General features: G+C 36.8%; 1 protein-coding gene across 2 annotated transcripts in view; it reads right to left on the bottom strand.

Annotated features, from left to right (window-relative positions):
* Nucleotides 1–23,229, bottom strand: part of rpn2 (ribophorin II) — an 85,860-nt gene that overhangs the window by 12,314 nt on the left and 50,317 nt on the right. For both annotated transcript variants that reach the window (XM_051932565.1, XM_028812116.2), the window contains exons 10-14: nucleotides 10,538–10,629; nucleotides 8,089–8,203; nucleotides 7,088–7,282; nucleotides 3,627–3,713; nucleotides 3,163–3,258 (exon numbers count right to left, since the gene is read on the bottom strand). In XM_051932565.1, coding sequence (XP_051788525.1) covers nucleotides 3,163–3,258; nucleotides 3,627–3,713; nucleotides 7,088–7,282; nucleotides 8,089–8,203; nucleotides 10,538–10,629 — 585 coding nt within the window. The remainder of the gene's footprint in view (nucleotides 1–3,162; nucleotides 3,259–3,626; nucleotides 3,714–7,087; nucleotides 7,283–8,088; nucleotides 8,204–10,537; nucleotides 10,630–23,229) is intronic.

Genomic DNA, 23,229 nt, shown 5'->3' with positions numbered 1-23,229 from the left:
ACATCACTTAATTAGTTTAAGTTGTTTATGTTTAAATTTTTTGATAGAAACAAAAGCTTAGATTTGGAAACACTCCATAAGCCACTTTTGGACTCATAGATTTCTCAGAAAATGGTCCAGAATAAATGCAATGTGCACAATCCGTGATGAGGCAAAAAGATGTATAGTGTGATAAAAGCTGTAATCCAATGAAACAATGGATTTTTTATTCCAAAGTGGTTGAGCCAACGAAAAAAAAATGCAGAAGCTGCTATCTTTAATAACATGAAGCTTTTGATGATGCGAATATTAAGTTTGTTGATGCTGATAAAATTGTCTGGTGCAGTGCCTGACTAGAACTGTCCTACCTGTGTTGGCATTGCCACAAAGTTGCTGATGAAATGAATACATGGGACAGATGGGGCTGTGTTACACAGTACATATGAACTACCTTTCTTTCTGAATTATTTGTGTACATTTGACTGGTGAAGAAACAGTGCAAGTTTTCCTGGGATCTCTATAGGATAAAAATAACTCTGGCTTGGGCTTGGGTGGTCTTCCTGGCTCTGCAAATTATGCATGATAACGAAAGATGAAAAAGGATCAGCACATGTCAGCCAGTTACTTTCAGATATGAGGTGTGCATGCGCATTGGAGCGGGTGGCACATGCACCTCTCATGAAACACAGCATTTTCAGTCGCTCCACGGAGATGGCTGTAATGGTGTTATGCTGCCAAGGTTGCTTTCATGTCAGACCTGCAGCGTGACTGCTCGACCGTAACTGACGTGTCAGCGATGTTGTACATTCCTCGCACCTGGCCTTTCCTCTCAGTGGTGTGCAGAGGTATGAATCTCGTGATTAAGTCTTACATCATAGAGGCTGTGGGCTGTGCCTTTAATTTGTGGGTTCACGTTCATGTCAGACCAGGGGTGCAATTGATCAGCTGTACTTGTTGTGTCAGTTATGTTACTTTAGAGAATTTTCATTCAGATGGGGAATTAACGATGCACATGATATATTTATTAAATTTTTATGCATCTGTAAACTATCTTCCACAAATAGCAGAGTTTCTCAGACATTTTCTTGTAAATTTCATCACTCGCTCTGGTATTGACTGTCAAACTGTGGGTTTGCAAACCTGATAATAACAGTTGCTTGAACTTGTTTATAATGTGTATGTTAAGAAAAACCTTTAATTTCATTTCTGCTTAAACAATACAAAACATCTTTTTACACAAGAATATGTATACTGTAAAATCTATGCTGTGCAACAACTCAACCAACCTCATATAGTTCAAGATACAGATACTAACTCCGACTACTCGGTCATCATTTTGAAAGTAAACCAACTCAGTTGAGATAAGTAAATACACAACAACCAAATGTAAAAAAAAATCCATCAAAATAATAACTTTTTTTCCTGTGTGGGAGACTTGAAACAATTTTGCACTGGATTGATTTGTCCTTACTAGAAGAAATTACGAACACTGCACACACAGATCTATCTTCCAGGGGTGGCTAAAAGGCACGTAAAAGAAGAAAATATGTAAGATAAAAGAGCATTTCACAATTTAAATTTGAAATAGTAATTTAGTTAGTAACTGAGTAGCAATTTATGATTGACAATTTTGAGGAAAAAATGTCACCACCTCTTTTTAAATGGGAGTTTTTTTTAAAAATGTGTAGAGTGTGTTTATTTGCGATATCTCAATAAAAATTGTACCTTTCTGACAAATTAACTTGAAGAACATGTGTACCAAAGTGCAACAAAATCAATCTTACTTGGAGCCAAGCTGCTTTACACTGAAAGACAGGCATGATTGTAGGTGCATCACACATTTTAGGCAAACTGATCAAATTAAAAAAAAAAAAACCTTGAAAACGTATTAACCTCCTTAGCGTTACATTGTTTCTCAAAAATGTGTGTAAAAAGTGCTGCATTTTGTGGCTTGAAAAATTTGATTTATGATTTTTCTACTGTAAAACATTCAAAACACTAAAAACGACAAAGTCAGAAGTGTAGAAAGTATAATGACGATACAAATAATAGTAATAATAATGAAAATTAAAAAAATAATGCAAATGCCATATATACTGTCAAAATTTGTGGTATATCTTGAAGCACGGTGAAATACACAATCCAACGTCATAGTTGGGACAATAGTAGCATGATTCCTGATGGATTTTCTTTCCAGAATGATCAGCTTTTGAGTAGCAAACTGCACATGTGCGACTGACACGAGCATCTCTTTCGGATTCCCAGAATCACTTTCAATTTCACGACCTGAAGACAGATTCACTTTGTCGCCACTATCAACAGAGTGCATCATCTAGGCTACTGAAAAATGTTTTTTTATGAGATGCCATTATGAGGCTAGGAGAAGACATATCTGCACCGTTGCCCAAGTAACACTTGGGCCTGTCACCTACACAAGACACACCTATATCGTATCCTGAGCATCGCTCGGCATTAACACTGTTGGCACTTTTACAGCCCAAGTAATCCCCAGATGTAAGGCTTCCATGAGACACATCTATACAGTTGCCTGAATGATACTCAGGTCTAACGCTAAAGAGGTTAAAGACCAGCCATCAGGCAAAGACAAAACAAAAAATTCTTTCAGCTTTAATTAATGTTGATTTTGCTTACGAGTGGCCTAAGAAAGGTGTCTTGTCAAGTTTTCAGGCTACATATGTATCAGACTAAATACAATATAAGCTCAGCTGACTAGCTTTCATCCAATTTTTCTGGATCCGACATTAGTTAAGTCGTTAATTTATGGGAGATAATAAAGTTTATGGTTAGTCTATGCTTATCATCCAATAAAAAAGGTCTATATGCAAAAAATTGTCTTAAAGCACTCAGCCTCGGCATTTAAGACATTAAGAGTTTAAATGTTCATATCTTGCTTGGAATAGAAAAAAAAAGATGACAACACTGCACAAGTGCTGCCTGTTATGTAACCATTGAATGGCATAGTTTTAAACTATTGATGAAATAAAAAACAGAACATTGAAAAACTATGAATGTCAGAAAAAAGAATGAATTACACAAATTCAGACTAAACTCACAAGATTCCTCACAATGTATCATTCTGTTTTGAATAGACCTGGCAATTTGCCAATTTTTAAATGACAATGATGGCTTTCTCAACAAATTTTGACTTCTAGCTATACATACCAGAATAAGAAGCAGAAGGAGTGGTGCCAACACAAGTGCTGTAAAGGTATTAGACACCACTGTAGGTGGTTTCTTTTCAGGTTCTCTAAAGAGATGCTAAAAGGGAATGAAATGGAGAAAAGGTTTAAACTGAGCATACAGAATTCTATCCAAAATCTAGGACAGCTAAAAGAATCTTACACACTTTATATTATAAAACTGTTTCAGTAAATACGGTACGTAGCTGTAAAATTAGACACACCTAGAAAAGTTCAGCAGTGTGTAGAAACACCGGCATAATGGCTATTTTTTTCCTGACAGATAGGAGAACGTTTTAATAGCACTTTTGTTGTATTGGGATCATATTTACAAATTTCCAACATGACAAAATGGAATACAACAAAACCACCACAGAAGGAGAAAAAAAAGTTATGTCAAAGTTATATCAGGGCATAGCATTGGCAAGATTTATAAAATTTCCTTGCCTGGATTTCAGGCTTAGGAACATAAATGTTCTTTGATTGAACAATAGCAGGACCTTCTTCATCCATGAACTTCAAAACAACATCAGCCTACAATGAAAGTGAAACACAGAGAGAAAGAATTAGTTTCAATATACAAACAAAGTGACAATCCATAATGAAAGGTTTTTAGCAATAGTTATATCTAGTAAGAAGAATGTATTCCAGAACAAACAGAAAACAAACAATTCCTGGGAATAGGAAAAGTAGGCAAATAAACAAATCCAATCCTCCCACCTCTGACTACACTATAATTAATATATGGAGATTGCATTGCAATGAGAACTTGATAAGATGCATTATTTCAGCATTCTTTGCACAAGTCTGTCATAATACTATATGGAGAGGTGTGTGAACAGCCCTCCAAATTATTGACTTCAGGTGTTAACAATGACTGTAGCTGAAACAGACCCATAAATTCAAGCACACAGCCATGCAATATCCATTGACAAACACTGTCAGGAGAATGTGTGGCACGGTCCTAGATGTTACTTTTGTCACAGTACATGAAATTTCGGCTGTGCTAGACCTGCCCCAGTTAACTGCAAGTGCTACTGTTATGAAGTAGAAGCATTGAGGAGCAACAATAGCTTAGCCACAAAGTGGTGTAGCAATCAAACTCACAGAGTTGGATGGTGGAGTGCTGATGCATAAGCATGTAAAATAAAATAAAATAAATAAATAATAATAATAAAAAAATCGCTTATCCTGTGCTGAATCACTCACAACAGAGTTCCAACATCAGCAGAAAAATTGTGTTGGGAGCTTTATGAAATGGGATTACATGGACAAGAAGCTACACAAACATGCTTGCCTTTGGACTCTGGGGCAATGGCAATGTGTTCTCTGGAGGGATAAATCATGCTTCACTATCTGGCAGTCTGATGGAGTAATGTGGGATAGGAAGATGCCATGAGAGAGGTGTTTTCCGGATTGCATAGTACTTTCTATAAAGTTTGGTGGAGGAGGCGGTTTTTCAGGATTAGGCTTGGCACCTTGGTGATTAGATAGATCGATAGATAGTGAACTTTATTATGCAGTTTGTCATATTGTCTTTCAGGGTTTGGTGCTAAGACTAATTGGCATTTCTCAACATTTTCATAATAAAACACAACACTCTATTCATCTATATATATAACTCACTAAGTCCATGCATGGCAAGCAAGACGCACACAAGACAGAGCCCCGCCCTCCAACAATTCACTAAGCAGCAGACCATGGCACGCAAGACAGAGCCACACCCGCCAACTCACAGAGCTCCGCCCACCAACTCTAAGACCATGGGATACGCATGACAGAGCCCCGCCCGCCAACTCTAACCCTCCTCCCAAGTCCACCCTCGCTCTCGAGGCATGCAGCACCTCACCAAACACCGCCTCAGTCGCTTTTGTCTCTGCTACAGTCCACATGCACCTCACACTTGGTATACAAACAAGCCAGTTTCCCTTTTGGTTTGTGCGCGCCAATGATTTCTGCACATGTTCAGTCTCTCCTTGTGCATTCCCTGTGCAGCCAGCCAGCGAGTGGGACACACACAGGTGCGCGAGAGAGAGAGAGAGAGAGACACACACACAGGTGAGTGAGAGAGAGACACACACACACACAGGCGAACGAGCGAGCGAGAGAGAGAGAGACACACACACACACACAGGTGAGCGAGAGAGAGACACACACAGGCGAGCGATAGAGAGACACACACACACACAGGCGCGCGTGACAGAGACACACAAACACAGGCGCGCGAGACAGAGACACACAAACACAGGCGCGCGAGAGAGAGACACACAAACACAGGCGCGCGAGAGAGAGACACACAAACACAGGCGCGCGAGAGAGAGACACACACAAACACAGGCACGCACGAGAGAGAGAGAGACACACACAGGCGCGCAAGAGAGAAACACACATACACACAAAACAGGCCGGACGCATAAGGCAGGGAAGGCAGTTAAAGAATGCACCGGGCTTGATTTTGTTTTCACTTCTGTTTACAGCGATCGGTTTGTAGCGTGCATTGTTGCAATGTTACTTTTCTTGGTGGTTTATTAAATTACGGATTTTTCAAATGGTAATTTTTTTCCCTGTGCTTAAAACTAATTAAAAAATTGTTTTTAGAGAGCGTTTCGTAGCGCTATAGCGCGAACTCTTACAGTGTTAAGTTTTCTCTGTTCAAGGTTTTCTCAGTGTTATTCAATGTTTTTACATTTAGTTTACTATTACACTGTGCATTCTATGGTATAATTAACTATATTTGTCCTTAAAAATCTTTAAAAAAAATATATTTACATACAGTTCGTACAGTCTGGAACGGATTAATTGTATTTACATACAATCCTATGGGGGAAATTACTTCGGTTCACGACCAAATCGGGTTACGACCAGAGTTTTGGAACGAATTATGGTCGTGAACTGAGGTTCCACTGTACTTACACTGACGACAAATATGACAGCTCTTCCTCACGAACAAGATTTCGCAAGACTGGAAAAACAGAACACCTGCAACATTATCTTCACATTGTTTTCATTTTATTTCTGATCCCATTCAACAACTATGTGGCGACATCGACTTCTCAACTGTGACTCCAGAACAACTCAGTACGCGAGCTATATTAAGCGTCACCAACGAAGACTCGCTACACCTTAATGAACAGGTACTGAAACTTATCACTACCGACGAAGTAACTTTCACCAGCGTTGACTCCATCGTCACAGACGATTCCGCACATCAACTTTCATTCCCCGAAGAATTTCTTAGCAGTCTTACTCCCACTGGCATGCCTCCACATAAACTCAAACTTAAAATTGGTTCAGTCGTCATGCTTCTCAGAAACCTCATGCCAGCAAGAAGTCTCTGTGATGGCACTAGACAGACAGTTACCAGCATTCACCGCAATGTACTGGAGTGTAAAACTATCGCAGCTCCTACCTCACAAACTGTCCTTATTCCCCGGATATCCCTGACCCCATCAGATTCAAATTTGCCTTTTACTTTTACACGCAGACAATTTCCTGTTAGATTGGCCTTTGCAATGACAATTAATAAGGCACAGGGACACACTTTCAAAATGATATGCCTGTATCTGCCAAACACAATTTTCAGTCATGGACAATTGTATGTTGCTCTCTCCAGAGTTCCATCTTTTCATTCACTCAGTCGTATCCTCAAACCCACCCCATTTGGACAACTGTGTCGTTCAGGAAGTGTTCACACATCAATAAATAATTATGCGGTGTATGCTATGCCGCGGGTTGGCTAGTATGCTTATAATACTTGACTGTGTTTATCATTAAAACCCAAATAATACGATTTCAACTAAATCATTAATATCAGCTTCACGGATATAAAAGAAGGAATTAATAAGGATAAATAATTTTTGTTTAAATTTAAAGAATTGTTTCATTTTTTTCTTTTTTAATATACATACCACATTCCAGAGGATGGGGTTTTCCAATGTCGCATCTCCAACGATCAGGTACAGTGCGTAAGTGCCAGACACTGAATCAAATTCAGATTTCCTTTCAGATGCATCCAATTCAAACTTGTACACATTTTTGCTGTCGGGTTCTGCTACAAACACAACCTCTTGGCCAGTTTTTTGATTATGCAATCGGAGAAAGGTCTGTTAAAAGATTTTAAATGTAGTTCTCAAAAAGAATTTGTAAAAGACATACCAAAACAAAATGATTACTTGGAACATTTTAGTGAACCTTAACCATCTATCTCATCACCCTGCCTAATTTCTTTATAATATGTAAATGAATAAAAGATCAAACGAAAAGTACATATGGATGCTTCTCAGCCTTTGAAGCACTTTTAGAATTCCAATTTATCATCAGTTGAAACCACTGATGCATCTCTTAATTTATGTCATATATATGGAACACAAAATTTCCTTCACAGATTAAAAAAAAGAGTTAAAATTAAATCTCTGTTACCAAAAGTGGGTAGTTATGAAATATCTGTAAACTACATGCTTTTCTTGATAAAGAACACAGCCTGGACTATGGTAATATAATGTACATATAAGCCAAAATTAAAGACAGAATTTGCCAAGGACTACATAATATTAGTGTACTTTATTCATTAAACCACAATATTGTCTCTTTTTTTATATTTTTCAATTTTTGCAATGTATTATTTGATCCTGTATCTGACTAACTTAAACTTGAAATTACATCCTTAACTTCCTGCTCAGATTTTGTATTAAAGGTGAAATCTATTTCAAGTATCTAAGCATTCTCCACAATGAAGCAGGGAACACTCAGTTACAGAACCATCACACACACTGTGACTGATACAAGTAAATAAATTAAAAAGACAGTAATTTGAATGTACAATACACAAATCATCCAGAAAAGCAATTAACACACACTGAAACAAGAGTATCTAAGGTTCAAAAAGGAGCAAATCACATTTGATAATTACCTGATGTGGGATCAACTCCACTCCAGTATTCACATCTACTAACTGGAAAGACAGAGCAAAATTTTGATGGCTGTCAACAGTAAAGGTTCCCTTTCCTTTTGTAGGATATTCCACTCTGAAAAGACACATCTTAATTTAGAGACATGCATAGACAAAGCACATATCCACACAGTAAAGTATGACCAGGACAAAAAAAAACAGACTTGCACTCTAAACAAACTTTTCTCAAAACAAATTTATCTCCTTTCCTTTGGAGACCCTTCTCTTTCTATTACAAGAGTCCGATACCCTAGGAAAACCTAATTATATACACATTTTACATGTTGTCTAAGTTCATTGGATCTGCCCGTAACACACAGGAAAGGGTGCATGGTGTGGAGAACTGTGAGAGTAGGAAAGCACAATGAATGCTACATGTTTCACTCTTGATTATTACAGAAAAGGACCAGGAGCCCCAAGAAAGAAGTATTGCCCAGGAAGGCCAACAACAGTAGATCTCTAAAAGCCCCACCCAGTAAGATCCCTCGAAGGATTAATGCAACTTCTGGTCAGATGACCCAGGGGAGAAATAAAAGGGAGGCCGGGACTGATCTCAGACAGTTCAATTCCACTGTAAGACTACTTGTACTAACAGTCTGAATGATTGTTCTGGGTGATGCAACAGCCTCTCTAATAAACAGAGTACTTGATCTTAACATTTCAGTGTGGCTATAATAAATGGTGAATCCCTTGAAGATACAATCATATGAAAAAGTTTGGGAACCCCTCTCAGTCTCCATAATAATATACTTTCAACAAAAAAGACAACAGTGGTATGTCTTTCATTTCCTAGGAACATCGGAGTACTGGGGTGTTTTCCGAACAAAGATTTTTAGTGAAGCAGTATTCATCAAATGTGAAAAACTGGCTGTGCAAAAATTTGGGTTCCCTTATAATTTTACCGATTTCAATGCATGTAACTGCTCAATGCTGATTACTTGTAACACCAAATTGGTTGGATTAGCTCGTTCAGCCTTGAACTTCATAGACAGGTGTGTCCAATCATGAGAAAAGGTATTTGAGGTGGTCAATTGCAAGTTGTGCTTCCCTTTGACTCTAATCTGAAGAGTGACAGCATGGGATCCTCAAAGCAACTCTCAAAAACAAAGATTGTTCAGTCTCACGGTTTAGGGGAAGGCTACAAAAAGCTATCTCAGAGGTTTAAACTGTCGGTTTCAACTGTAAGGAATGAAATCAGGAAATGGAAGGCCACAGACACAGTTGCTGTTAAACCCAGCAGGTCTGGCAGGCCCAGAAAAATACAGAAGCGGCATATGCACAGGATTGTGAGAATGGTTACAGACAACCCACAGATCACCTCCAAAGACCTGCAAGAACATCTTGCTGCAGATGGTGTATCTGTACAATCGTTCTACAATTCAGTGCAATTTGCACAAAGAACATCTGAATGGCAGGGTGATGAGAAAGAAGCCCTTTCTGCACTCAGGTCACAGAGTTGCTTGTTGTATGCAAATGCTCATTTAGACAAACCAGATTCATTTTGGAACAAAGTGCTTTGGACTGATGAGACAAGAATTGAGTTATTTTGTCATAACAAAAAGCGCTTTGCATGGCGGATGAACACCGCATTCCAAGAAAAAGACCTGCTACCTACTGTCAAATTTGGTGGAGGTTCCATCATGCTGTGGGGCTGTGTGGCTAGTTCAGGGACTAGGGCCCTTGGTAAAGTCGAGGGTCAGATGAATTCAACCCAATATTAACAAATACTTCAGGATAATGTTCAAGCATCAGTCACAAAGTTAATGTTATGCAGGGGTTGGATATTCCAACAAGACAATGACCCAAAATTTGAAGCAGGCTGTCCATGCTCGGCAGCTATCAAACTTAACTGAACTGGAGAGATTTTGTATGGAAAAATGGTCAAAAAGACCATCAAAGGCTATAGGAGGTGTCTAGAGGCTGTTATATTTACAAAAGGAGGCTCAACTAAGTATTGATGTAATATCTCTGTTGGGGTGCCCAAATTTATGCACCCGTCTAATTTGGTTATGATGCATATTGCATATTTTCTGTTAATCCAATAAACTTAATGTCACTGCTGAAATACTACTGTTTCCATAAGGCATTTCATATATTAAAAGGAAGTTGCTACTTTGAAAGCTCAGCCAATGATAAACAAAAATTGAAAGAATTAAGAGGGGTTCCCAAACATTTTCATATGACTGTACATAGATATCTCAAGTGGAAGCTATTAATAATGAGTGGTCTTGACCTCTTTCACTGTCCGTCCTGGCCACAATATGTTTGTTTTTATTATTATATTTGTCAAGTAAATATTAGATCATCTACATTCCACATAATTGGAACAAGTATTTAACTTGAGTGCCTGGAGATGTCAGCTAAATTAATAATTTCTACTATTGCATTCAGTTTATTCATTCATACTGACCTGGTAGTTTTAGGTGCAATACTTTGGTCTTTGTCTACTACAGACAGATCTACATTGGCAATTCCAACTTCTGTGGACACTTTCACTTTGAGCTAAACAGAGAAAGAAAGAATGAAAATGCCATTTCATAAATAAATACAAAAATAACATTAAAATGAAAAAGGATTAAAGCAGTTGGCACTAACTATTCAGGACTCTGAATTATAGCAAATAGTTTTGCAAACTGGAAGGATGATGGGCAATACACTGATCAATTCATAAAGGTTTCTACAATTTAAACAAAAAGATTTTCATTTTAAAGCTGTGTGCTTATCATGTAAAACAAAATGATTTATGCTAGATTTTCTGACATCCCAAATAATCTTTCTTTCTTCACAATTTGTAGTGTAAGACAAAAGAAAAAACTGTCATATTTAAGAAAGATACAGTACATCCGGAAAGTATTCACAGCGCATCACTTTTTCCATATTTTTTTTTATTTTTTAATAATTTTACAAAAAAACTCACGTAAACTTTTTTCATGTTGTCATTATGGGGTGTTGTGTGTAGAATTCTGAGGAAAAAATGAATTTAATCCATTTTGGAATAAGGCTGTAACATAACAAAATGTGGAAAAAGTGATGCGCTGTGAATACTTTCTGGATGCACTGTATAACTTAGACCTGAGCAGGGAAACTTTATTAATCCCATGGAGAACTTCAGACAGACAGGAACTTTATTGATCCGGATGGAAATTTAAGAACATAGAATTAGGGTTAGAAATATGTCTGAGTTTTTGGAAAATTACTTCTTTAGTGCTAATAGTTTTTTTTTTTTTTTTTTTAATAATCAACATAACAAAGACATGTCTAATCCATTTCCAAGTAATTAAACCCTTTTTTTTACCTTTACCCAGAAATGAAGAAAGCTGCAGTGTGTGACAGATGAATGGGTAAACTTTGGCATAATCATAATTAATAATTCTGAACAGCATCAAGCTAATTCACACTTGTACCTCAGTGCAATGCTGGGAATAAACTGAAAATGAATAAGGGATGAAAACTCATTTTTCACAATAATGAAGTGATAATTTATAAAGTAAACAAAACTTCAAATGTTATATGCTGTCTAGATCTATTCCAGATATAAAAAAAACAAGTCCTCAACCAGTTTGTTACAGGGAACACTTATGGGTATCTATCTTCACACAAGCATTCTTAAAAAGCCTGGATGCCAACTATCCCGAAAACGGACGTCTTTTGAGCAGAAGGAATAATTTAATGTAAACACCAGGTGGTAACAAATTCAGGTGTCTGGAATTGTAAGGCAAATACATTATTGGCAAATATTACTGCAATATTTCAGAAATGAATGGCTATATACAGAACCTCTACTTATATGCCGACAAATGAATAAATAATCTCCACATCCACTAGTTTTGGATACTCAAGAAATTGAAATATATAGCAGAAATAAAAGGAGAAAGAAATAAAAGTAAAAACATTTTTCTAGAAGGGCATAAGAAACTTGAAACACAACTGTGAAATAAGCAGGTAGTCATAACTATTTTCTTGCTTGTTAAAACACTGCTTTAACGTTCTTTCAAATATAATGGTAAATCAGAATAAGTATGTGAATAAAGAACAGATCCAAAGCTTATAATTGTACTGCGACTCATTTTTAACTTATGACATTTACAGAAATGGCCAGTCTATAATTTGTAGTCGTAGAGTGTTTCAATTATGGCTGCAATTATCATTGTTTGCATCACAGACTCCTAGGTACTTCTGTAAAATTATACAATTAAATAATCAGACTTCATAACAATTACTTTTACTTAAATTAATTATGTGCTTCAAAATTGCACTGTCCAAATTATCTTGATGTGTGCAACCATACATTGCTTAATAATCTGCTTCAAGTTTCTCCTGTACTATGTGGAGAACAGCCAGGCACAGATTTCGATGCACTCAAGTTTAGAGAGGTGACTGGCAGAAAAGCACATTTTAAATGACAGCTGCATTAATATGTTCCTGGAAAGGTTCGACAGTCATCTCATAAAAGGCCCAATGCAACCAAATAAATTAAGCCATTCAAACGAATTCTTAATACGTACATTTCACAGAATGTTTTTTCCCCCCCTCATGGTTCATTCAATGATTCAGCTTACTTTGTATATTTATTAAGTCATGCAGTCTAAACTTCCACTTTAGTACAGTCAACACATAAACCCATTCATCTACTTCCTAAAGCCACCATATTTCACTAAAGGTAGAAGAAAGCTGGAGCCTATTTCAGCCGCACTGAGTACTAAGCAGGAGCCAACTGAGGGCAGGATTCCAGTCTATCTTCCATCTGAACGCTGCCTCATGTAAGGTCCATTTGGAAATGCCAATGAAACTAATCTGTATGTCTTTAGGATCTGGAAAACTTGGAGAAGAATCCAAGGAGGCATGTAGACAATGTGCAAACACCAACATATCACTGTTGAGAATATTCACATTAACATAAAATTAATATTTGAAGGACATAATTTAATATGGTTAAAATACACTCTATTAAAAATAAATTGATAAATAAAAAAAGAAAAACTCAAATGCATTGTTTGCCTGTCAAATTTTTTTTTTTTTTTATATAAATAAACCGAAATAGAAAACGGTGCTACAGACTTCAAAAATCAACAATTAGAGTACTTAACTACTTTTACACTGAAGGTAAGGAAGTGAATTTGTATACGCAAGCATTAAGAAATGCGCTTCCTTCAACTGTGGACAAGCCTAGTCAGACTCATTAGTGTCAGGCATTGCAGAACTACTACAACAATTAGTGTTAATGGTTTTTATGTTTAAAAAGGCACTTTCTTTAACAGAAACAGCAGCATCTGAAATGCAAATTGTGTTACTGCTGTCTCCACAGTCAGAAGTGGATTGGGGGAACAAAATGTTATTATTTTTTTTAACCTTTTACATATTTTCTCTCATTTAAAAATTGTACCAAAACTGAATTAAACCATAAAAATAAAAAACGACTATGCAGAAGAAATGCCAACACAAATAAACACAGAACTGTAAATTACAATTATTGATTTTTTTTTTTTTTTTTTTTAACTTTTACATTACTATTATTGTTAAGGTCCAAAAAATAAAATTGTTTATTCACCAGAGGAGAACTACAATAAAACTAAAAATCAGTCTTTTTCTGGAGTATATAGAAATAACAGAACTTAAACAGAAATAATTAGGTCAAGAACCACCAAATGATGTGACTGAACAAGCCAAAATACCAGCCATGAAAGTAGCTTTACCTTCACTAGTAATTTTTTAAGAACTGGATAAGAACATAATAATCTTGTTTCATTTAAGAAACACTTTTTTTCCCATAAATAATTGATATACAGGGGCATTAAATCTTCCCTTGAAAATTCAAGGTATGTTGCAGGAAATCACTTCCTTCAAATAACTGAGTTTTCTGATCCGAGTCCTGAAATGTTTTCAGAAATATGAATCTGTGCTTTCCTCTAGAATTAATTCTAAACTGTTGACATTTTTAAATCCTAATTTGAACAAATGTTGCTTAGTTTTACATATTTTGTCTTAATAGTCGGAGTTGAATTTGCCCTCAATCTCAAATGCTAACTTTCCAATAGACTAGAATGCCATTTTAATTTTTTGTCATTAAGTGCAGCAAAAGCATCCAGAATGACAAGTGTGTGTAACAAAACCCACCCAAGACTTTTTCAGAGCATGTTTACTGATTAAATCCATACTTAAGACAAAACAGCTTGTGGGAGTTTTCATTCTAATAATTCAAAATATAATCTCAGTTCATGTTTATTCAAACTCAAGGAATAAGATTTTAGCAGTGGATTACTTCACCAATATGTTTGGTATCATTCTATTCAGAATTTATCAAAGTTTAATGTGATGTTGTTAGGTTTTCAGATTCTTATTCCGAGATATTATATAAATTATAAACTAAAAAATATCAAGAACTCAAGTCCCGTGAGACAAGACTTTGTGCCAAGAGATTTAACCACGCCCGGGGTCAGAAATAAAAGACAAAGAGTAGACGACAAAGACAGCTGCTGTATAGGCTTTTAAACGTTCGAAGCGCTGCGCGAGATGCATATCACACGGCATGGCAACAGCAGAAAGCCAGCAGCTGATCGAGCAAAGAGGAGGAGACAAGAAAAAAAAAACTATTTGTTTCCAATTGTATCACCGTTTAAGAGGGAGTTTCGGAGGAGCAACTGCGTCTCCTTACACTGCGTTCAGCCCCCCTCTTCACAACACGAGTGGCAGAGACACGAAGAAGATGCCAGGGGGGTTGGCGAGCATAGCGAGCAGGGGGTAAGCCCCCTAGTTTATCAATAATTGAATCAGCATCTATGACCACAAACATCATAAACACTGGAGGTGTCAAAAATTATAGGCTACAACATAGATAATTAAACAAACATAATGACACAAACAACAACATCAACAATAATCATTATTATTACTATTATTAATTATGATGATCCTCATACTGGCATAGTATTGGAGACAGAAATGAAAAAAATAAAATTAAACAATCAACATGGCAACAAGGACTGCAATTTTAGGTTTTGAATGCATTGCTAAAGGTTGATTTAATTCAAAATACACTAACCTCTCAAATGGACTTATGTTAAAAAAAAAACTTGCATTAAAACTTTGCTACATCACCCACTGTTGTTTATCAACATCTAAGAGTTGACTGATTTACACTCCTCACCATTCGCTCCTGGTATCCTAAACAAGTTCTCATGTCTCTCATGCTGCAAAAATTTTCTGAAATTGATTGAATCCGAATATCACATTTATTGCATACTTTGGTGACGTAAACAAGAACCACGGGTAAATATTTAAAGGTAACATTTATACTTCAGATTAATTGAACTTTATGATTCTCACAGGATGGCCAGTTTACTTTAGGAATCTAAACTTAACTTGTATGTTTATGGGGCTGCATTGTAAGGTTATGACCATACTATCATCATCCCTGTAAGCTATCTTTTAGGATGCCAAATCAAATACAGAGCTACCTATTTGGGTATTCGTTTATACTGGTGCTCCAAGGAGTTTTTTTGTGACATGCGACACAGATATGATGTTCTAGGGAAATGTTTAATGTAAAACAAAAGAAAAACAACTATCAGTTTTCTGAAAAGTCATGTCTCAACCCCACGTTTTTCTGAAAGAGTCTTGTAGACACACCTCTTGTCATTCTGAAAAACTGTCAAACTGCCATTTTTGAATCAACATCCCTCCGCACTCTGTTACCCCCAGTCCTAGGCTCCCCTCTTGTGTGCGTCCACTGGTTCTTATGTACAAATATGGCAGTACTGATGCCACTCAAAGCATCTTTGAGCACTTGCCATCATGACCTGATGAAGCTGTGGGTGTTCTTTTCTGTAAACAAATTTAAGTCAGAATTTACTGAAGCTGCTATTCATGCAGGTCTTTGATTTTCCTTCTTCAAAAAAAGTCTCCAATGTTTATAACTGGCTCACCCGATTCCCAAATTTGACATTCACCATTTAAGTAAATCGCGATTTGGCCATAAACAATTAAATGGGAATATTTTTATAGTTTGCTGCAAGATCATAGAAACTCACAGGCAATGCACAAGACAAAAAAAAATATAAACATTACCGAAAATAGTTTGTATCACATAAAATCAAGTAATATAAAATATTTATGTTGTTAGGTCAGGAGTATGCATTGATAGCACGTTGCCACACCCACCACAAGAGAAACAACATAGTGTGGGACCTGAGTGCAGTGGGTGACACCTCACTGAAAAAGTGTGAGGTTTTTTTTTTTTTTAAAATAAAAAAAAACTGTGGGATCTATGCCAGCTACATTCTGCCATCACTGCTTCCTTAGTTATTCAGCAGATAAGGACATCTCCTTCCTCCTGCTGGTTCACATTCCACTCGCTCTCCCTCGCCTGTACCAGAAACCCACAAAGAGTTCTAGCCATCCTTTTCCACTTATGCCTTTCTCATTCGTTTCTTGATTTCTTTGTTTTTTTTTTGCGCCTTTTTTTTTTTTTTTTTAAATCTGTGCAGCTAATGCCAGCGGATGCTGTGCACTCCCCACACCACTGAACAACAATCAGTTCATCAAGGTGAGTGGATGTGTTTGCTAGTGTCTATTAACTGTTGGGGTAAGTTTAAAAAAAAAACAAAAAAAAAAATCAAAGCAATTAGTAAATTAAACTACAAAAACATTTCACTATGACACGCTTCACCACAGTTAAAAGGGCCCAAGTATTATTGATGAACTTTTATCATCACGAATGTAAATGGGCGAATCTGTAATTGCCATTTCATTTTTAAGTGGAAACGAATATCTATAGGTCTTTCTTATAAATTCATTTTTTGTTATTTTGCATATTCAGGGTAGAAACTGGTACACAGTAATATCAGAGTTAAATTGCTTCTAAATTTGATTTGAAATCACAAAAATCAAAAAAAGATTTGATGCAAACCAATATCACTTTTAACTGCAGTCTTAATAAGCTATAGTTGCTCTTTGACGTAAAACAAAGCTTGTACCGATATTCAACTCATTTACACCATCAGGACTTTCCTCTGGTATTGCTCTGAAACTGGGGGCAACTTTAGGTTTGAGGGGGCAGTTGCTCCCCTGACTCGCATAGATGTCGCCTGTGGTTGTGTTACCAGTGCAAGATACTTCAGTCTTGCAGATCATGCATATAGTTTTGATTTTGTCAATGTATTGGCCCAAGACCTCTAGGGCATAGCCATCAGCAGTGTGTCTGTCTGCGGAGTGAGTGTTGACTGCATCGGGAGGTTTACTAACCTTGGCAACAACAGTCATGTCCCTGATGACTCTTTCTACAAAGTCAGCAGACAGACTGTGAGAGCATTGGGGGGGTCATGACATCACTGGAAAGGCCAAGGGGACGCTCACGTAACACCTGGCTGTGACAGATAAATGGTCATTTTCTGTGAGTGGGACTGGACTGCGTGTCTGCCTTTGCTACCCGGGATCCCGAGCTGTTTCGTCATGTGGAGGGTGCAGCACTGCGCTGTACCAGTGCAGGCTCCCTAACCTGACCTAACCAATGTATTGGCCATGTATGTGTACCCATAAAATCCAAAAAAGGTCTTTACATCACTTTATTTTTCCACCCCCACAAAGTCAGCAATGCTCATTTGTCTTTTCTCTTTTAAAAAGAAAAAAATATCTAAATGACTTGACCAAATACAAAAATGGACAGAAGAGGCCAAGTTTAATGGAGGTTAACTACAAGGCATTAAGTCTCTCCCTTGTGGTTGCCAGATCTGGTAATGAGCTGAACAGAAAACCCAAAGTACTAATTTTAATGTAAATTAATAAATCCATGTTTTGAAGAATTTAACAGATAAAAAAGTGCAAATTGGCAAAAGATATATCTATGTTATGCATTGAGAAATTCGTTTAGATTGGTCAAGAAGTTTTTTCTGCTTTGAATACACTTTCTAGTTTACAAGAGTTTATATTCTGAATGTTTCATTTTGGAGCTTTATTTTCATGTATGCATCTGATTTTTAATTCTTTGTTGAAGAAGGTTTTCGTTTTTTTGTCTTAACTAGGGGAGCTTTGCCCGCTGCTTGCTTAGCTCACCAACCCCTGTGCCTGCACTATGCGCTAGCTTCTTTGCGGTTCTGTCGCTTGCATATGGGGATGCGGTTGTACAATTTAAACAGATTTTTATTTTAATGGGAATTGTTACATATGCATAATACAACTATTTTACATTACAGCGAGTAATTAACCATATTAAAAAAAAAAGTATAACGGAAAAATTTAAAAGTAAATTATGTTTTATGTTGCATTAGAGTTAATCGTTGATAATGCGATTTTATTCTGTTTGGCTTTGAAATGAAAACGAAATGCTTTCTAAACGTATACTTTTGCTGTAAAACTTCAGTAAAAACAATTTTTTGAATTACATTTTCGTCAATATTGCACTGAATTTTGATTCTGTGTTTGGACTTTCATTGTGGCAACGCAACGTATATCTGCCCGTGATTGAATTTCATTTCTTTCTCTCTATTAAATGAAACGACTCTTTCAAATGTTCGGCTCTGAGATTTGTTAATCGTCTTTGCAAAAGCTATTCTAACGGGAAACTGTTAAAAGTTTTAATACGAATGGCATATCAAGATCTCCTTTGTTGTGTAATGTTATCCGCGGAAGATTACTACATTACCTTTCTTGTATACATCCTTCTTTCTACAGAAATTCGTGCGGTCGTGTATTTATTCTTCGTGATATTTTAAGTTGATGTTTTCATCTTCCGCATGATCACCACCAACTGGTTCAGCATAGTCTATCGATACGCATTTAACCAATTTGCTGTGTAGCCGATCAACCTTTTTGCTGTTAATTCATTTGACTTCATCGTTTCTCGCTGCTAGGATTGCCCGTGTACTCATTTTTTCTGTTGATAACCTTTCGTGATGAAATTCAATAGGATTTGGACATAATACATCTTCTTTAATTGGTAACTTAAAGTGAGGAAAACATTAAACTTTATAAGAGCTGAGACAGAATAAAATGTGTCTGTCAAAAGCATTCACACGAATGAGAGGTGAGATTACCGTGTGCGTGGTTGAATATGGTTGAGAGGAGGGGGTGACTAGAAATAATCTCATGGCCAAGGTGTAAACTCAAGGGACTTGAAAAAAATCTTCCAAAATGTCTCGTCTTATCGCAGGATTTTTCCTATTATAATAGAGAGACTTAAACTGTGTCACATTGTGAAAGCTGGTAGTAGCAGGTAACAGTTACTATGGTTTGCCTTCCAAATGTGACATGATAAATTTCAGTGCAGTAGCGCCAGTTGCTTTGTCTGAGTTACAGACGTAATCAGTAAACAAGTGCTCTCAGAGTCCTTTTTTCTGTATTCTGGTGCGGACTCTTGCCCATTCATTTTGACTCAGGGTTTATCTTGGTGCTTGGCTCTGCAAATATAATTCCGGTGAACAACTTCTTGAAAGCAATACTTTCCTAAGAATGATTATGGTTATGTCTTCCAGTTTAGAAAAATAGATTTCAGTGCTCAGCCTTCCTCTTCTGGTAAAATTACTTTTAACATTCAAGCACTGCTGTTTAACATATTGTCCCAGGAGTCAACCAGGGCAAGTAGTTAGGACAAAATAGGTGGTGGGCATCCAAACTGTGGGTCTTTCTGGATGTTTAGCATTTTCATAACTGGCATAACAGTATAACATCCTTACTTAGGAGTTTAGCTACCACTAAAACTAGTGGCAGGGCACCCAGTAGGTACCCGTTCAAAAAACACTGAAGCATTCAATCTGGAAGTGAATAAAATTAATTTACTAATCTGCTGTGAATCTTCAAGGTGGGGAACACTACAACCGAGCTGTCTATAATGAATGTTTACTTTTGTGTGGTGCTCTTATTTTAATTCAGTTGTTCTTTATATTGAAGTAGGCATTAAGCCCGTTACAATAACAGGCGCTAGAACAGTAGTCCATAAACATTAGTAGGAACAGTGTACATTAAATGGCAAGGGACCTTTTACCTCATTAAATTTTTCCCGTAAAATGCCTGTGATTTTCTCTGACAGTAATACTGGCTTTGCTGTCCGTAATATGCGTTTAATTTTCTGTCACAACGGTGGGCAATCAGCAGATTCTCCCCAGCAACTGATGTAATGTGCGCGAAAATAAATCTACTTTTAAAAGTCATCGTATTGTAATATCATGAAAATTCGTATATTTAGGAAAACCCCTTCAACGACTTACACTTTACACTTTACCGAGTCAAGCTTCTTAATCGCAAATCTGACATCCTCAGAGTGAACACTTGCACAACAATGGGGAAGCTGGTCTCCACGTCTTGGTACCCGTTTGGATTTTTTGTGTTTTATGTTTTAGGTCTTACCTCATTTACCGAAATCCGATTGGATCTGCCGTGCGATATTTTATAGGTCCCGCCCTCTCTGTCTTGTGTGACGCGTCAGGCGGCCTTTGAAGCATCGCACCGTGCCCCGCGCATGCGCACTTCACCAGAAGACACACACACACGGACACTGGATGCACAGAGGGGTTTTATTAAAGAGGATGGCTGGTCAAAAATCACACCCTTTAAATGCATGGTGTAATGCTCACCTTTGGAAACAGTGTGAAACAAAAATTGCAAAAATAAATAAATAAATCTTGTAATTAGTTACACACTGTGATTCACTTAATATGACAGCTCCAGTCACTGAGGAGTGGCACATTAGTAACTTCAATCCTTACTTGTAATGTGCCTTTCATGTAAAGCTAAATCTACCACCGTATCAGTATGCTACTGCTGGAGTATGTGAATTTCCCCTTGGGATTAATAAAGTATCTATCTATCTAAAATATGATCCCCATAGCCCACAAAGCAAATGCATTCCTGAAAATATCATACGCTTCCAGCAATTTAATTTATGATACAAAGCAAACAGCGTTCTAACCCTCTATGTATTACAAAAAAAACAAAAAAAAAAAAAACTGAAAATGTGACTAAATTAAAAATTTGCATGCCTTTTAGGGGTCATGCTTTATGTGAATGTTAAAGGTTATATGTAATCCTTTTTATGTCAGTTTCCTGTTGAAAAACTAAGTTGTGGTAATTGCACAAATCTTATTCTTTTTAAATGGCTATGGTCTGACCTTTTCTAAAGAAATCAGATGTAGATACAAATGTTCAATAATTAGAGAACACAAATTTATTTGACCATTTTCCCCTGAATCTTTATAGAAACTAATGTCGCAATGCAAATTATCACTTCAAAAGTACAAGCTTTAGAAAAAATTTCAGTCTGCTGTTTATCCATGTCACTGCACAGAAACTGTAAATGTTTTAAATGTTTTTTAGTCATAATTAACAAGGTTTAAATTCAGTTTTGATACCACTGACCAACATCCTACTACACAGACTTTAGGGGAGACTTCAATCACCATTCTTAGGTGGTGCGCTAGATGTTTAGTTTGCTTTCAGTACATAAAGTAGTCTAAAGACACCACTATTTTATTCATGTCTGCCGTTAAATACGAGGTCCTTATAGTTCAGTGTTTATAATTTAATAAAAAACAAGAACTTCAACTGCCAATTGTAGCTATTCATAAAAATGACTTATGCTTTGATACACTATTCAAAAATTGACCACTTAGTAGTTGAGTCGATTCAAAATATTGTAGCAAAGTTCATACACACATAAATACGTAGTGTACTCAACCTTCATTTCTGATGAGATTTTAATATTCTACTATTTACATACAAGTCATATTTACTATATACTATTTACATACAACTAATCAATGGATATATCTCAAAGCATATACTGCAGTCACATGGGGCAAGCCTGTTTAGGTTAAGGGGGAGAGCAGAAACAACTGAACAATTAAAGCAAATCCTATTTGTGCAAGTATTGTGTTTCAATCATGTCCCAGAATGCAGCACTCAAGAAGAAACATTTTTAGTGACTTCTAATCAAGGTGTCTGTTTGACCCTACATTATCTGCAGAGAAGCCTTCATCTATACTAATTAATAAAAGGCAAAGCCCTCACTGACTGACTGACTGACTGACTGACTCACTCATCACTAATTCTCCAACTTCCCATGTAGGTGGAAGGCTGAAATTTGGCAGGCTTATTCCTTACAGCATACTTACAAAAGTTAGGCAGGTTTCATTTCGAAATTCTATGTGTAATGGTCATAACTGGAACCTGTTTTTTGTCCATATACTCTAATGGAGGAGGCGGAGTCACGTATCACGTCATCACGCCTCCTACGTAATCACGTGAACTAAAAACAAGGAAGACATTTACAGCACGAGTCATACACGGGAACGAAGGTAAATGACGTTAATTTTTGAGTGTCTTTTAATACTGTGTAAGCATACATATTAACACATGTGCAATTAAACGTGTGCATTTACGGGGTGATTTCTCAGGCTTAAAAGCTCGCCTTTTATTAAAAAGGTAAATGCTAACTGTTTTCATTCTGAAGGGCACAAACCACGTTGGATTTTGTAATGATAGTTGATTAGTAAGGTCTATTAAGGGATACTTACAGAATGATTAGTACTGCCTGTGAATGCCGGTACAAGTAGGAGAATGGGCGTGAACTAAAGAACGATTAGTAACTTGTACATTAAATGTCTCTAAAGTCTGTCTATTAAAAAGTTATTATATCTTTCAATCCTGTGTATTGATTAAACTACGAACCTAACAAGATCACTACATGGTGTCAGAAGTGGCGGATTGGAAGAGGAATCTGAAGAAGAGGTTCAGCTTTTGAACGAGTCGCATGTCTGTGAGTAACCCAAAAACGTGATCAGAAAGCGCTAAGACGTTCTAGCAAAAGAGAAAAAAAAATATGTTAGGATTACAGCCCCCACCAAATCTCCAGTTAAAGGGAAATGTAGCTGAAAATTGGAATAGATTTAAACAGAGATTCGAGTTGTATCTTGCTGTGATTGAAGCAGATAGGAAAAGTGAAAAAATGAAAGCGTCTATGCTTCTACATGTAATTGGCGAGGTGGCGCTAGAGGTGTATAACAATTTTCAGTTTGAAGAAGATGGAGACAATATGAAATTGAACTAAATAGTTGAAAAATTCGAAACGTATTTCAACCCAAAGCGCAATGTGACGTTTGAGCGGCACAAGTTTTT

This window comes from Erpetoichthys calabaricus, chromosome 10 (assembly GCF_900747795.2).
Source record: "Erpetoichthys calabaricus chromosome 10, fErpCal1.3, whole genome shotgun sequence".
Classification (NCBI taxonomy): domain Eukaryota; kingdom Metazoa; phylum Chordata; class Cladistia; order Polypteriformes; family Polypteridae; genus Erpetoichthys; species Erpetoichthys calabaricus.
This window is presented reverse-complemented; position numbering and strand designations above follow the sequence as displayed.